Source organism: Asparagus officinalis, chromosome 4, assembly GCF_001876935.1.
Source record: "Asparagus officinalis chromosome 4, Aspof.V1, whole genome shotgun sequence".
Lineage (NCBI taxonomy): Eukaryota > Viridiplantae > Streptophyta > Magnoliopsida > Asparagales > Asparagaceae > Asparagus > Asparagus officinalis.
The window spans coordinates 26,476,643-26,494,649 of NC_033797.1; the positions used below are offsets into that span (position 1 = coordinate 26,476,643).

General features: G+C 35.8%; 1 protein-coding gene across 2 annotated transcripts in view; it reads right to left on the reverse strand.

Annotated features, from left to right (window-relative positions):
- The window catches only part of LOC109837025 (transmembrane protein 45A), a 6,156-nt gene continuing 654 nt past the window's right edge, over positions 12,506-18,007 (reverse strand). The window contains exons 2-3 of one of the 2 annotated variants that reach the window (XM_020405106.1): positions 13,146-13,689; positions 12,506-12,718 (exon numbers count right to left, since the gene is read on the reverse strand). In XM_020405106.1, the coding sequence (XP_020260695.1) occupies positions 13,158-13,689 (532 nt within the window). In that variant the 3' untranslated portion in view covers positions 12,506-12,718; positions 13,146-13,157. Of the gene's footprint in view, positions 12,777-13,145; positions 13,690-18,007 lie in introns of both variants that reach the window. The other variant, XM_020405105.1, reaches the window with a different exon arrangement.

Consider the following 18,007-nt stretch of genomic DNA (forward strand, 5'->3'; position numbering starts at 1 on the left):
ATTTTAACGTGGTTCGGCAAGTTGCCTACGTCCACGTGGCAAGAAGGGGATAAGGTTTTTCACTAATAGAGAAGAAGAGTACAAACTGAGATTACATATCACTCAAACTCACCAATTAATCACACAAATAAATCTCTAATTCTCTCCAAACAAAACTCTAACCAATAGCTCAGAAAATACCTCTTTTCTGTGCTTCAAATATCCCCAATTTTCTTTCCAATTCTCTCTTCCAATTGTTCCATATATATAGAAATCCTAAAATCATAAACATACTAGAAATTCTAAAATAAAAAACAAAACAGATTTGGAATCCTAATAACTTGTTACCAAAATAGATTTGGAATCATGTTACTAAAACAGATTAGGAATCTCAATAACCTCTTACTAAAACAAATTAGGAAGCATATTAGAAACCTACTATCTAACAGTTCCTCATTCCAGTAAGCCAACAAACATTAATGATATAAAAAATGGTATCGGCACCTCATTCCGGTAAGCAAGCAAACGTTGATGATATACAAAATGGTGTCGCGAAGGTTATATGCCTTATTTGTTTACAAACAAGTGGATGATTTATTTTTATTTTTTTAATTTTTTTTAATTTTTAATTTTTGGTTTTTGGAAGGCAAAATAAGGCGGGGTTGCCCTCTCAAAAGATATATTGTATACAACATTTAGACCATCTCCAATGCAACGCTATTTTGCCGTAAAAAGTCGATTTGCCGCTGCTCAGGAGCTCCAACGTGACGCCATATTTCGCTGCATTTTAGCGGTGATGAACAGCGCGACGCCATATTTGGCGTCGCACTGTTCATCACCGCATTATTGTTTGTTTTTATTTTTTTATTTTTCAATTTTTTAATTTTACCTCATACTTTTATGTATTTACAATTTGACCCCAATTGTTTTATTAAATGTATAAAACAACCCCAATAATATTTAAATTTTATAATTTTACCCTAATTGTATAATTTGGAGAAAATAAATTATTTTTTAAAAATAAAAAAATGCTAAAATTTAAAAGATATTATTATTAATTATAATATTAAAATCTAGACATTATAAGTAAAGTCACATGAAATATAAAGAGCAATCCTAATATATAATTCAAATATAAATTACATATCTGAAATATATAACATATAAAAACTGACACACATAATATAAAACTTCATTAAAATAAAACATAAAATACAAACATAAAATACAAACTAAACATGGAACATTACATAAAAGATGGACAAACAACTCTCAATAATCTGGTAGATCGGGGCCAGAGTGTCCAATATCATTGAAATAATTGCCAAAGTTAGAAGCAGATCCTTGTTCTTGTTGATTTTTTTTTGTATTATTTTAATCTGTTGAGCCCGAACGTACTCATGCACATTTGGATCAGCAATGGAATTCAAATCTTTCATTATAATTTTCCATTCATCTCTATCTTTTTTCATGGCTATCTTTTCTCGTTCGATATCAAATGCTACTTGCCTGTCTAAGCTCGCCTTGTCTAACCTGTCTATAAGTCAGTTATTGGAGGTCTCGATGGAGTCCACTACACTTGACTCATGATCATCATTTTTCCTTTTTAATTTGGATTTTTTTACCCCAATAGGTCGTTCAGATGGAGTAAATGACGACAATCTAGGAGATGTTGATATAGGAGATTCCGGAGTGGGATTATCTGATTGTGACGAGTCGAAGTTCACACTTTGGGGTTGTCTTCGACCAACTTGTCTTGCTGTGGGGACATCATCTTGGGGTTGTCTTCGACCAACTTGTCTTGCTGTGGGGACATCATCTTTAAATTTTTCAAAAATTTTAACTATATTCCAGACATGATCAAATTTGAAACCTTTTTAGTACTTTGGTTCTTGCATAAATAACATCTTTGCTCGAACTAACTGCAAATTATAGTGAACATCAAGTTATGTATTTCAACAATAATAATAAATTTTAAACGATAATTAATAGAATACTTACAATATCTTCATCTGAAGCACCACTTGGATTCAAATTCTCTACTTGTCTCAAGCACGCATTCAATTTCCTTACTTCATTACTTATGATTTCCATTCGAGAACGAATTGATCGACTCGTACGCACCTCAAAATGCTGATCTTGAAGTTCATTGTATTTGTCCTCCACACGAGACCAAAATCCATCTCGAGACTGGTTTCTACCGATAATAGGGTCTTGAAAAATATCCAAGAATACTTGACAAAGAAGCACATCTTCAGTAACCGTGTATCCAGATAATCGAACAGACATTTTTTTGTAAAAAGCGGTTGGTTTGGAGATTAGAAATACTTTGAAGAAATACTTAGAATTGGGTGGTTTGAAGTAGAATTCGTGAATGTTATTTATAGCCAATCCAAATTTATTTATTTTTTGTTTGAATTTGAATTTGAATTTGAATTTTTCGGTGGCCAACATTTGAAATTTAAGATGTTGTGTACAAACTGATCAGCTTTACACATTGTCCAACGTTATCGGTGGGAATTATTTTTTAAAATCAGGTCAGCTTGACACATTGTCCAACGTATACACAGCTCAGCTTTCCTTGAAATGTGTGAAAGCTTTATACGAGTGGGAATCAATTTTTGAAATCAGGTCAGCTTGACACATTGTCCAACGTATACACAGCTCAGATTTCCTTGAATTGTGTGAAAGCTTTATATGAGTGGGAATCAATTTTTGAAATCAGGTCAGCTTTACACATTGTCCAACGTATACACAGCTCAGCTTTCCTTGAATTGTGTGAAAGCTTTATACGAGTGGGAATCAATTTTAAAATCAGATCAGCTTTACACATTGTCCAACGTATACACAGCTCATCTTTCCTTGAATTGTGTGAAAGCTTTATACGAGTAGGAATCAATTTTTGAAATCAGGTCAGCTTTACACATTGTCCAACATATACACAACTCAACTTTCCTTGAATTGTGTGAAAGCTTTATACGAGTGGAAATCAATTTTTAAAATCAGGTCAGCTTTACACATTGTCCAACGTATACACAGCTCAGCTTTCTTTGAATTGTGTGAAAGCTTTATACGAGTGTGAATCAATTTTTGAAATCAGGTCAGCTTTACACATTGTCCAACGTATACAGCTAAGCAAATTTAAATTTTGTGACAAATTGATAACAGCTGGAAAGCATTTCCTAAAATCAGCTCAAATTTACACATTGTTCAATGTATACAGCTAAGCAAAGTTTTATAAATAACATACTAGATTAGGTACATCCACACAATTACTCGTTGTTGTGTTAAAATTATTATTCTCTATTTTTGCATACTTGAGTCATTATTTTCTTACTCCAAAAATGAATTTTGATGCTGGAGGTCCATCATATTTATCATCATCTTCATCTTCGGATGATGATAATTTTCTGTCTAATATCATTGCAGAGATTGATGAATTCGAAGAAGTAATTTGTGAGTACATCAACAACAACATGATCCTCGCTAACAATTTACGTTAACAAAACTACCAACCGATCCATGGTGGCTCGATTCCCGGTCATGCAGTGATCAACCGCGATCGAGAAACCGCGCATCAGAATTTTGTCATAGATTACTTTGCCGATAATCCACGTTTTGGAGAAGATATGTTTCGTCGTCGATATCGGATGTCTCGAAGTTTGTTCCTTCATATTGTTGATACAGTGAAAGATCATGACTATTACTTCCAACAATGAAGTGATGGACTTGGTAGAATGGGATTATCACCGTTACAGAAAGTAACAGCTGTTTTTCGCATGTTGGCATACGGTCTATCAGCTGATGCTACGGACGAATACGTTAAAATAGGTGAGTCAACAGCAATTGAAAGTATGATAAAATTTTGTCGTGCTATGGTGGAAATATTCTACGAACACCTAACGCTAACGGTATTGCTAGGCTACTCTATATTGGTAAAAAAACGTGGTTTTCCAGGAATGTTAGGAAGTCTTGATTGTATGCATTAGAAATAGAAAAATTATCCAACGGCACGGTCTGGGCAATACGCAGGACGTAGTGGGTCACCAACTATTATCCTTGAAGCTGTGGCAGATTATGATCTTTGGATATGGCACGCATATTTTGGTATGTCAGGCACCAATAATGATATCAATGTGCTGGAGTCATCTAATCTTTTCTCTAATCTAGCTCAAGGTATTGCTCCTCCCGCTTACTATGTTATTCAAGGAAAAGAGTATAATATGGGTTATTATTTAGCTGAAGATATATATCCAAAATGGGCTACTATTGTACAAACAATCCAACAGCCGCAAGGTAGGAAAAAAAATATTTTGCCATGAAACAGGAAGCATGTAGAAAAGATGTAGAACGTGCGTTCGGAGTTCTCCAATCATGATTTGCAATTGTGGCAGGATCCGCACGTTTTTGGAAAAAACATGTATTACATGACATAATGACTGCATGCATTATTATGCACAATATGATAATCGAGGATGAACGTGATCTTTATGCACCAATTCAAGAAGTGAGGGAAGCACCAACACCAGAAGTTGATATGGTAGCAGATGAAACTACAAGATTTACTCAATTTATTACACGTTACGGAAAAATCAAGGATAAAGATGCTCATATTGCGCTTCGTGAACGTGACATTTATGCACCAATTCAAGAAGTGAGGGAAGCACCAACACCAGAAGTTGATATTGTAGCAGATGAAACTACAAGATTTACTCAATTTATTGCACGTTACAGACAAATCAAAGATAAAGATGCCCATATTACGCTTCGTAATGTATTGATAGATCATTTATGGGAGGAATACACTAATTCAGATAGTTAAGTGCATATTAAATTTATAATTTTTACATTGTTGTTAATGTTTAATTATTTTTTTGTATTTTATTTTCTGTTGTGTTCTTAAATGTAATATTTTGGCAATATCAATAATAAAAATATAATATTTTAGCAATCAAGTTATTTTAATTAATAAAATAATATTTTATTGTTTTATTAGTTTAATTTTTTAAATAATAAATCATTTTGTTTGAAAAATATGTGAAAAAATAAAATTTAACATGTGGGGTTAATTATTGAAATAGTTAAAAATATAGGGAATAAAAAATAATAATATAAAAGTAGATAAAAAAGAATATACTGAGAATATTCTTTTTTTGGTGCAAAAAATGGTGCAATGGGTTGGAGATGAATTACTGTTAGATGTAATTTTTGCACCATTTTGATGTAAAATTTGCACCATTTTGATGCGATGGGTTGGAGATGCCCTTAGTAGTTTATAGCAGTTACAACAATATGATTTCCTAAAGGTCAAATGAGATTCAGAGAGAGAAGCGGACTATTATTATCACCCTCTAGCACTGACACATTGAATAACCACTATACATTACTAGGGTTAAGAAAATAAAACTACAAAATTATGAGCTGACATGCCCAACTCAATAGCTAGCCCAAAAAAAAGGAGTTTGTCCAAAGTCAAAAGACAAACAAGCGTTAGACATTGTTTTAACAAGCAAGAACATCAATTACGAACTCCCCGTTCAGCGTGCACAATCTCTACGAGTGGAGAAAATCATTGTGATTCCCTTCTCTTAAATGATATTTTTCAGCTTCTCTGCCTACTTCTTGCTCAATGTTTATGTCCATAAGATGATAAAATGATACGGTTGTCCAAATGCGGGTCTGGGCCCAGATAAGGCCCGGAAAAGCCGGGCCGGCCGGGCTCCAGGCCAGGTTTGGGCCGAGGTGGTGAAGCTCGACCAGACCCAACCCGACCCGGTTTTTAATTATATATACACACATATATATATGAGTATGCTTGGTACAAAGCACAAGTTTTTATGCTTGGTAGCGATGTAGCATATTTTCCTTCACTCATTAAAATCGGGGTCCACATTCACATAGGTTGGGGAGTGTTTGGGAATTAAAATGAGTGAATGAGAATATGACACCTTGCTACCAAGCACAAAACTTACGCTTAGTACCAAACATACCCATTTTTCTCATATATATATATATATTATGATATGATCATTAATGCATACTTACATATATTTTAAGTATATATTGTCATTAATGTATACTTATATATATATGCTTACATACAATATATAGCTATATACTAATATTAAGTATACACCGATACATACTTATATAGATATAATAAGATTAATCTAATTTTTTAATCAATTTTTAACCAAAAAATAAAAAAGGAAAAAAGAAAATTTGGGCCAGCTCGTACCCGGACCCCGCCGGCTAGGCATTTTGCCCGACCCGGACCCAGAAATCCGAGACGGGCCGTTTGGACAACTCTATTAAAATGTGTCACATTAGATACCAACTATTCAGCCTGAGGTATCTCCCCATTAAAAATCAAATTGTTACGTACCCTCCAAATACACCAATATATAGTAGGAAAACAATACACCGTAGTTTCCGAGACTTCATATCCATAGAAAAATCATCAATACTGTGAAAAAGGTAGACTAACGTCTAGTGGCAAGGTAAGAAGGCCAAGTCTTGGTAAGGAAAAAAAATCCCACGCTTCTTTTAGCAAAAGAACGATGTAGGAAAAGACTATTGACTGACTCATTCTCCTGATCACAAAAAGACAAACAAGTGGATGCTATTGGATATTCACAAGAAATTTCTAGTTTTTCCTCAAACTGATTTATGGAAAATGGTTCACTTTGTTGGGTTAATTAACCCTCCGTCGTCCGCAGCGTTCTGATCAAATATACCAAAATTAACACACTAAACACAAAACCAGAAATAGAGAGACAATCACAAACACACAATATTTACGTGGTTCGATTAAATTGATCTACGTCCACGGCAAGAGGGGGCTAAATTTTATTTTTCTCTGAGTTTACACACGAGTACAAAATTTTGAGAGCTCTCGTGGTTGTATATCTCTCTGTCTCTCTAATGTTTGTTAAAACTCTCACCGAAAACAAAATGAGAGTATGATTGATTGGGGGATCCACAAATGAGAGTGACCCCCAATCAAATAAAAAATCTCCTCGAGATATGTTGCCATTCTACAATCTAAATCTAAAATTGAGAAAAGAGATTTGAAATGGGTCCCACTCATTTTGGATTCAAGCCAAAAAGTCAGCAATCTCCACCTTGGATTGAATCCTCAAACATCAATAACTAGAGAATTCCACCCGTCTTGCAAACAATGCCCCAAACGGGACCACCTAACAAGTGCGAATGCCTCCCAAATTCAAGCAGTGCTTGAACTTGAAGGTCGGGATCGGTTTGGTCAACATGTCAGCTGGGTTTTTTGCAGTACTAATCTTCTTCATCGTGATGTTTCTTTCAGCAGTTGCCTCGCGAATGAAATGATATCTGACATCAATATGCTTTGTCCTCTCATGATGTGCTGAGTTTTTGCTTAGATGTATTGCGCTCTGATTGTCGCAAAATACAACTGAACTAGCCTCCTGCTGTAGTCCAAGCTCACTCACGAGATTTCTCAACCAAATGGCCTCTTTTACCGCTTCTGCTGCTGCCATGTATTCTGCCTCTGTAGTAGACAAAGCAACTGTCGACTGTAGAGTCGATCTCTAACTAATAGCTGAGCCAGAAAGAGTAAAAAGATAACCAGTCAAATATCTTCTTTTATCGAGATCACCTGCATAGTCAGAATCCACAAAACCTACAACTGAGGTTCCCAAAGTACTGCTATCAAAAATTAAACCCAAATCTGAGGTACCCCTGAGATACCGAATGATCCACATCACTGCTTCCCAGTGTGCCTTCCTTGGTTGAGCCATGTATTTGCTCACTACACTGACTGCCTGGGCAATGTCTGGACGAGTGCAAATCATAGCATACATAATGCTACCCGCTGCATTAGAGTATGGATCTTCTTGTTCTCACTTGTTGACAAATTAGACGAGTGCCAAAAGATAACCAGCTTTATGGTCGCCAAAAGTGAGGAGCCAAAGGAATCGTAACGGGCTTGGCCCTCTTCATCCCAAAGCGTTCAAGCACCTTTTCAATATAACCCTTCCGTGAGAGATATAATGTTCCAGCTTTCATGTCCCTCCTGATCTCCATACCTAAGATCTTCTTTGCTGCACCAAGAACTTTCATCTCAAACTCATCACTGAGTTGTTTCTTCAAAATAAGAATCTGTGGCATGTCTTAGCAGCAATAAACATGTCATCGACATATAATAGAAGATAAGTAAAAGAATCATCTCCTAGATGCATGTAGTATACACAACTATCATAAGTATTTCTTGAGTACCCATGACGAAGCATAAAATTATCAAACCTCTTGTACCACTGTCTGGGAGATTGCTTCAGGCCATACAAAGATTTTTTCAATCTGCAAACATGATCTTCTTTACCTTCTACGAAGTATCCCTCTGGCTGAGACATGTAGATAGTCTCCTCAAGTTCGCCATGCAAATATACAGTCTTCACATCAAGCTTCTCAAGCTCTAGATCAAATAGAACAACCATGGCAAGCAATACACGAATAGAGGTATGCTTCACAACCGGAGAGAACACTTCATCATAGTCAATTTTCTCCTTTTGTCTATAACCCTTAGCCACTAACCGTGCTTTGAATCTAGCATCTTCAACCCCTGGGATCCCTTCTTTCTTCTTGAAAATCCACTTGCATCCAATTGCCCTTTTACCCTTAGGTAATTGCACCAAATCCCAAGTCTGATTCTTATAAAGTGACTCGAGTTCTTCTGTCATAGCCGTGGCCCAACGTCCAGATTCTCCGCATGAGACAGCTTCAGTAAAGTTTGATGGCTCTTGAATACACATCTCTTCAGCTGTCGTGAGAGCATACACCACTAATTCAGCATGTGCATATCTTTGAGGAGGTCTGATCTGTCTCCTCTCTCTGCCAATGGCTATGGAATAAGGTTCTTCAGTCTCAGCATCATCATCATCTGAGCCTGAATCATGTTGCTCTTCTACAACTGTAGGAGTAATTTTTATAAACGACTTTTGAGAAGTCTCTCCCTCGAGCTCCACCTGAAGCTCCACCTTATCCATAGTCTTCTCTACATTTCCTGTAGACTCAACAGAAACTTTCCTATGATCAAACATATATCTTTCATTAAAAGTAATATCTCTACTAATAATGAATTTAGGAGAATCAGGTTTAAGACTCCACAAACGATAGCCTTTAACGCCATCAGCATAACCAATAAATATGCATTTCTTAGCTCTAGGCTCAAGCTTACCCTCTCTAACATGATAGTAAGAGGGACATCCAAATACCTTTAAATTTGAATAGTCATTTGGTTTACCTGACCATACCTCATTTGGAGTCTTGTGTTCAATGGCGGTAGAAGGAGACCGGTTCACCAAGTAACAAGCTGTATTAATAACTTCAGCCCAGAGGTCTTTATCCAACCCAGAGTTTGAGAGCATACACCTAGCTCTCTCCGTCAACGTTCTATTTATGCGTTTTGCCACCCCGTTTTGCTAAGGAGTGTGTCTGACTGTGCGATGTCGTACGATCCCAGAATTTGAGCAGAACTGATTGAACTCACCACTGCAGAACTCTAGGCCATTATCTGTTCGGAGACGTTTAATCTTCTTTTCAGTTTGATTTTCAACAAGTATTTTCCACTTCTTGAAAGTTTCGAACACCTCGCTTTTGCTCATGAGAAAGTAAACCCAAACTTTCCTGAAAAATCATCAACAAACGTCAGAAAATAAAGAGCACCACCTTTGGATGGAACCTGAGCAGGTCCCCGCAAATCTGAATGGATGTAGTCGAGAGTGCCCTTCGTTGTATGTGAGCCAGTCGAGAAGCTGATCCGAGTTTGCTTCCCAAACGTACAATGCTCACAGAAATCCAGTGATGATGTATGGTCACCACAGAGTAAGCCACGTTTACTCAAAATAGTCATCCTCTTCTCACTCATGTGGCCTAAGCGCCTGTGCCACAACTGAGTAGTGTCCCTATCAGCATCAGAGGACACACCTGCAGAGCCTGTCGCCGTACTGTCTTGGAGAACATAAAGACTGTTCATCTTACTACCTTTCATCACAACCAATGAACCATTAGTAACTCTAAGAGCTCCACCTCCACTAGTGTAAGAACACCCAATAGAATCCAAAGAACTCAAAGAAATCAGATTTTTATTTAAGTCTGGGATGTGTCTCACATCTGATAAAGTTGTCACTATCCCATCATGACACCGGATGCGAACTGTACCAATGTCAACTGTCTTGCAAACTGCAATGTTGCCCATCAAAACTGATCCACCACTTATAGATCTGTAAGTAGTGAACCAATCTTTATTTGGACACATATGATAAGACGCACCCGTATCCAAGATCAATTCTCTATCGGAACGACCATCCAAGGGACAAACTGCAAGAACCGTCCCAGCAACAACGACAGTATCAACCTTTGTCGTATTAGCTGAATCTGAGGTTTTACCACGCTGGTTGTCTTTCTTCTTTAGAGCATAGCATTCTGATTTGTAATGTCCTTTCTTGTGACAGTAGAAACACTCCATATGTTTTTTGTTTTAGGATGACCTGGACTTTGAACGATTTTTGGATTGCCCTTTATCACCCTCTCTGGTCTTCGTTCTACCTCTGGCTAGCAGACTAGCAGTCCATCAGCCTGCCTATCGGTACCTCTTCCATTCAACTTTGTTCTTAACTCAACAGAATTCAAAGAGGCCTTCACATCCTCAAGACTTATGGATTCTCTTCCATACAACATAAGAGTTAACAAAGTTTTTATAAGAGTCAGGCAAGGAACACAACAAAATGAGAGTCTGGTCTTCATCATCAAGCTTTAGATCCAAGTTTTTCATATCCATGACAAATTTATTAAATTCATCAAAGTGTTCCTGAATGGGTGTACCTTCCTTCATCTTCAATATGTATAGCCCCCCCTGCTTCAGGTATAATCTCGTAGTAAGAGATTTCTTCAAGTAGAGACTTTCGAGCTTTGACCACAACCCAGCTGTCGTTTCCTCATCGACAACCTCATGAAGCACATTGTCGGATAGTGACAATTGCAAGCCGTTGTGAGCCTTTTCACCCATCTCTTTGATCTCGACACTAGTCATATCTTCTGGGTATTTCCCATCGATAGCTTTAACCGTGCCTTCACGTCGCAACATTCATCTTTATCCTCCATAGGCCGAAATTGTTCTGGCCATCGAAGATCCGACACCGAGAACTTCACAGAAGCCATTGTGGAGGATTAAAAGCTATCCTAGAACCGAGAAGCTCTGATACCAGTTTGTTGGGTTAATTAACCCTCAGCGGTCCGTAATGATCTGATCAAATGTACCAAAATTAACACATTAAACACAAAACTAGAAAATAAAGAGACAATCACAAACACACAATATTTACGTGGTTTGATCAAATTGATCTACGTCCATGGCAAGAGGGGGCTAAATTTTATTTCTCTCTGAGTTTCAACACGAGTACAAAATTTTGAGAGTTCTCGTGGTTGTATAACTCTCTGTCTCTCTAATGTTTGTTAAAACTCTCACCGAAAACAAAATGAGAGTATGATTGATTGGGGGGACCCACAAGTGAGAGTGACCCAATCAAATAAAAAAATCTCCCCAAGATATGCTGTCATTCTACAATCTAAGAGATTTGAAATGGGTCCCACCCAGATTGAATTCAAATCAAAAAGTCAACACACTTCGTCTATTACATGATTATGCAAATATTATGTATGCTCGGTTACCTCCAGTTACTAATACACCCAAAGAATAACAACTCCGAATTATAATCGTATTTTCAGAGTCGCGACATAGTTAGCTTAGGCTCCACAAAATCTCAACTAAAAAGGGGTATAATGTATTTCTGCAAAATACTGTGGCACATACAATTAGTATTACTTCTTTTTCTTTGTCTCGTTCTCTTAGGGGCTGTTTGGTTGGTTTCCTAAAAACCAAGAAAAGGAAATCGGTACAAGGAAATCAATAAAATAATATTTTTCTCCATTTCCATCCCTAAAACTCACCACAACATCTAATAAAATATTATTTTTATCCTCCAACTCATCTCATTTCATCTCCTTTCTTACCTTTAAAAATAAACCAAACACAAGAAATGTGTCACATCATCCAACTCATCACATCTCATTTTATCTCATTTTTAAAAATCACACACATCATCCAATAATATTGTGACAACTCATCTCATCTCATTAAACATTCCTTTCCATCCATTTCCTCAAAAAAAAACAAGAAATCAATTTCCTTAAGTACGTGTCACATCATCCAATAATATACCTCCAACTCATCTCATCTCATCTATTTTCTTATTTTTAAAAACGAACCAAACACAAACAACCTCAAAACATCATCCAATAATATACCTCCAATTCATTTCCTTATTTTTTTAACCAACCAAACAACCTCAAAACAAGTTTTTTTAAAAAATCACTCACGTCATCCAATAATAAGGTGACAACTCATCTCATCTCATCTCCTATTCTATAATTTCCTTCTTTTTTAAGCCAACCAAACAACTTCAAAACCATTATAATAAGAAATAGGTTTCCTATTTTTTGATTTCCAGTTTTTTTTTGCCAAACGAACAGCCCCTTAAAAAAAATCTCTTCTAAAATGTTCAAATTAGTGCCGTATGACTGTATGAGTCGAGTAAAACAGCTCAATCTAAAATTAATAAGTCTTCACTGACGACGTCTCCCTCTCCCGTAGCAGAACCAATTGTATTCTGAACAAAGTTGCGGATGGTGCCCTTGTGATCTTCTGTTCAAAATCATCAACAAATTTGCAACTTGATCCAAAGCATAGAGGAACACATCAACTACAAATCATAAAAACAATCAAACCATTTATGCAACAATATTAACATGCTTTTATCAGGCTTATTAACATGAAGAGCTTCACTTCTAAGTAAATCACTCCATTCTCAAACATTACTTGCACAAGATTATTTCTTATTTCTAGCAAACGAAAACATAATCATCGTTTTAGACACAGAAAACATTATCACCTAGTAAGTAAAAGAAAGGGTGAAATATAGATTTCTATTTGATCCTTGGCAGAAGCTAATATATCTTGAAAGAAACATTGAAAACTGGATAAACCCAAAAAATAACCTCATGTTTTTTGAGCTAACAAAAAGCTTAACCTCAAAAAGAAAGAACCAAGAAATTAACAACAATCAACAAACCTGCTTATCCTGTCAGAATGCAAGAGCTTCTTGATTCTCCCCTTCATATTCACCATTCTCTTCTCTCTGAGCAGCATCATGCCAACTCTTCAACTCCGGATGCCCGTACAACCTGGCGGCCGTAGCATATGCACCAACAACAAATACCAACACAAGAAACACGAGCAAAAACAACTGACAATTCGCAATAATCTCCCCCCTCACCTGACTATCACGCAACTTGCAAACAACATCATTGTTCAGCTCATCAAGATGACATCCCCTCGGCATCATAGGTCCATAGAGAGTGAACGCCGTCTGATAGAACCAGAGACCCTGAAGAGTTATAGCGATTCCACTGAAGAGATCTACATGGAAACTGTGGGCAAAGAGGGCACCGGATATTGTGGAGGCAACACAAAGGCCGACGAGTATGACGAGGAGGAGGTGGTAATAGCCTTCGAGTCCTTTGTGGGTAGTGGAGTGGAAATAGAATAGTAGGTATTCTGCACTGAAGGCAGCTGATGCTATTAGGCAAAGTGCTCCTTCGGGCAATGGGACATACCTGAGATGTATCAGCTATAATTGGAATAATAAGGAATATCATAATTATAGAATTATTCACAAAGAAATCTAAAAAAATTAACACGGTTGACCATTAGTTGCATAAGTGTTTGTAATAAGGAGTCCAGATCAAGGCCCTTCATAGAGACCTATACTATAACATATATATTTAAAATGAGTGTGTTTCGACAAATCTTAGAAACTTCCTCTATTTCAGTTTTTTTAGCCTTTCATAAATGGCATAAAAGATATAAAATGCCTAATATCCTTTCTCTTGCTTACAGCTTTGTCCACAACTAAGGCTAAAATTCAAAAGTGTTAGATTTACGATGAAAACTGGTCAAATTTATATTTTCAAACTTATGATTATACCCTTTATGGGCAACTCAAATAAGCTGATCCCATGATATTAATCAATTGCTCATGTGATTTTCACATGTTCATGGATTCAACTAAGATGCTCTATATTAGCAGATCTATTTGATTCATGTGTTCAAATATATAATAAGTATTAAGTGGGTAAAATCCTTATGAAAAGGTCAAAAGCGAAAAATAGCCACTTAAGACCCTGTTGTTAGCACCATGAGATATTTTTCTCTATCAACAAACGTCTGGATGTAGTTTTCTGAACTCTACCCTAGATTTTAAGAAAGATATTATGATGCAAAAATAATTTCATTTTTCTCAAATCCTATGATTCAGCATGCTTCTCCATGTATTTCTTAAAAAACATACCCCCTAGGTTTCCATAGTGCCTGGCCAATTTATGTATGATACAGTAAACAAATCCAGAGTCCAGTTTCTACGAAGTAATATAGAGATCAGAGCTCAAGTTTGACATGAAAAATCTGCAAATAGGGCATCTGAGTCGTTTTAAGAGAGAACAGAAGAGGAACCACAGCTCAGTTAATCTCAGGGACCATAAGAACTTAGTCTATGTTTTGAATGGGTCAAGATTGTCTATGGCTTTTTTGCTATAGCATCCAATGATTCCCGTATGTCAGTACCTAATAGTTCTATCATTCGTCCAATTATTGAAAATCTTTCTTCACATATCTATATGATAGTGGGCTTCTTATACAATGCCATTGTATTCTTGTATTCTAACTTTTTACTCTCTGCTACAATAAGGGAGCAAAAGGAGACCGAGAATGAAATGTGCTACACAGGGATTGGGTATGTCTCTATGCAGGCATTAAGAATATGCTACACTTCATTTTCTGTAATAAAACACACCTGTCAATGTAATGTCGCCTAATTCAACAAGGACCTCTTAAATATAAACTCTAGAGATTCTATCTATCATTACACTAGTCACTTATGATTTATGACATGTATACAGACCACTGCATTACTCCAAAGATGCTATAAATTTCACTTAAATTTTATTCATATAACAATCTATGCGATATGTTGATCCTGCTCCGTCTATATCCATATTCATACTAATATCGGATCCTGATAGAGATAAGTAAAATATTTAGGAAGAGACGCTGTATTCCTATCCCATATTAAATTAAATTCAGTGATAAAATTTTTACTATATTGAGAAAATTTTGAAATCCAAATTCAAGCATGATTGTATAGAACAGTACTCATTTGCACCTTTTAAGTTTATGTATTTTTCTTGAGTCCAACTAAAGTAGTCTAAACAAATTGTCTTGTTCAGGGTATCCTTTTAGAAGTAGTTAAACTTTCACTTAATAATCTAACTACCAATGCCCAGTTGTTATAAAAACGTAGAACCTTTAAAATCCTCTTTTCGAATGATAGCACACTTTACACCTCAAATCACTGACCAAGTTTGATGCAGAAAGGTCATAATTTCCAGCATGTGCATTGCACATGCCAAATGATTAACACAATAATGTACAATGTAGAGTTTACCTATATACACTTTTATATAGCACGTTTTGGGAACCAAATCTTTAAAGGGTAAAAAATTAGATGATGATGCCAATGATATAGTTGTCAGTTATATAATATATCAACAACTTGTTATAATGTATAGAATATGGCCCCCTTATCACATCTCTCTTTCGTGGACCAAGGTAGATGAGGTCCCTCCACAATGGATCCATGTACACAGACGTCCGGACTCTGGCTGCAAATTAACGTCCATCCTTGTCATCTAGTAAGTAAGTGGTGCCCACCAAAGTAAAAAAAAAGCCTAAATTTAATAATAAAAAAATCTTAACTTTGGCCAATTAATAAATTTAAAGTCTTCTAACAATTAGATCAAAACTTCAAAGTTGTGATGAGAGTTGAGGGTTATAGTTTTGTATTCTAACATGCTTCCACAAGCTGAGCGTCTTTTTATGGGTAGAAACCTGGGTTACTCTAATACCATCTTAAAATCCCTCTAAGCATTACACAAAACTCCGAATCTGTAGAGCGAGTTGACACTTATAGTTTTATATGCTAATATCAGATAACCTCCCATAATTTTCAAAGTATCAAAAAATTCCCCCTAAGTTTAGGGGTTATCAGAAAATCCCTTAACTTTATTTTTTTTCAGAAAACCCCCGTAAAAGTATGAATTCCCAATTTTCATTGTTAGAAAGATATCTCTGCATGGTTTTATCCATCAACGTAAAAATTGCGGTTAATGCAGTTCTAAGTTGTATAGAAATTCAGAAATTGGTAGGGGTGCGGGTGCCAGTACGAGATAACAAATTTGTAAAAGGTATGGTACAGATATGGCTACATTACATATATGTATAGACATAATAATTTTACGTGATATCATTATTACTTTCAATTTGTGTATTATTAGAATTAAAATTCCCATAACATTTTTTAAGGTTCTTTTATTATGTTGATTATTACAAATTGGAAGCTAACTCTTTAATTTTAGTTTTTAACTTGTGTATGAGGTCTATGGGATGAAACAAACCCGACCCACAGTCTAATGAGTTTCTGGAATGCATATGAAGTGTAGGACATACATCCAAGAAGTGTATGACAAATGTTTTATATTAAAACATATATCATATAATTGAGTACATGTTTGAATGACCATATGCATATATCCAAGGAGTGTTCATGAAGTTTGGGTATGTGAACGTATCGGGTACGACTACGGCTTCATGGTAGAAGTACCCAATAACACAGATGCAGTTCTTCGAGGGTTTTCTGATAAATCTTAAAGGGGGTTTTCTGATAACCTCTAAACTTAAAAGGGGTTTTTCCCTAAAATCTAGCCTAAAACTTAAAAGGGTTCACTTAACAATTTTCTCGTTAGAGAATAAAAAATAAAAAATAAAAAATAAAAAATTTCACCGTGAAGTCTATTAACAATTGGCCAATAGTAAGGCGTATATACGTAACTAACCAAAACTAAAATGACGCCAAAAACATGATGAACATATGTAAAGCACATGTCTAGCACTATTTCTGGGGCAAAGCAAATGCCCCGCCATTGCAAATCTAGTCATCCTCTCCATTAAAAAAAATAAGAAACAATCAAACGCACCTAATCATGGACCACAACTTAAACACCACCTAACAATATTAACTCCTGAGTTTCGATCCTCTCTATCTTTCTAAACCGATCATACACTTTTTACCGATTATGTTTCAAATGATTGAGATAAAAAATGACAGAAATACAATACTAATTAAAACCCTAATTACAATTATAATTACATCCTTATTAAATGATATCATGACTTGCGATGCTTTTTCAATGATGGTGACCAGCAGGACCCTTTACTTGATGGAAATTGCAACGGCAACAATCAGCTACAGTTTTCAAAACAAAAATATAATGTTTAGTTGTTACCATAACTAATTTTATAATTTCTGTTACAATTAAAAGTTCGAAAGCAAACATTTCTGTAGTAATAAAAAAATGATTTTTTTTTTGAATTAGATCTATTTCTAAAAAAAATTATCAAAATAGATCTAGTCCTGTTTATCAAATTTGTGCAATGTTGACTGAAAATAGATCGATTTTGATAAAAATATTTTGAGACCTAGATTGATTTTGAAAAAAAAAACCATAAATTCTACGAGATTGGGAATCCGGAGACTTTAACACACAATTTAACTTCACGGGATTGCCAATCAGTATAGCTCGGAAATTTTTTAATCAAAATCAACCTAGTTTTGAATAAATATTTTGCAAATAGACCAAAGTTGATAATTTTGTGTTTAAAAAGGTCTATTTTAAAAACTTACCCTAAAAATATCCCCGATTTCATCACCGACCCACTAAAAAGTCTATTGAGCCAAATTTTCAACCCAAAAGCCAGCAGCCCGTCATCAAGTCTGACCATCAACTAGCCAAACACAAACACAGCTCACGGAAAATTAAC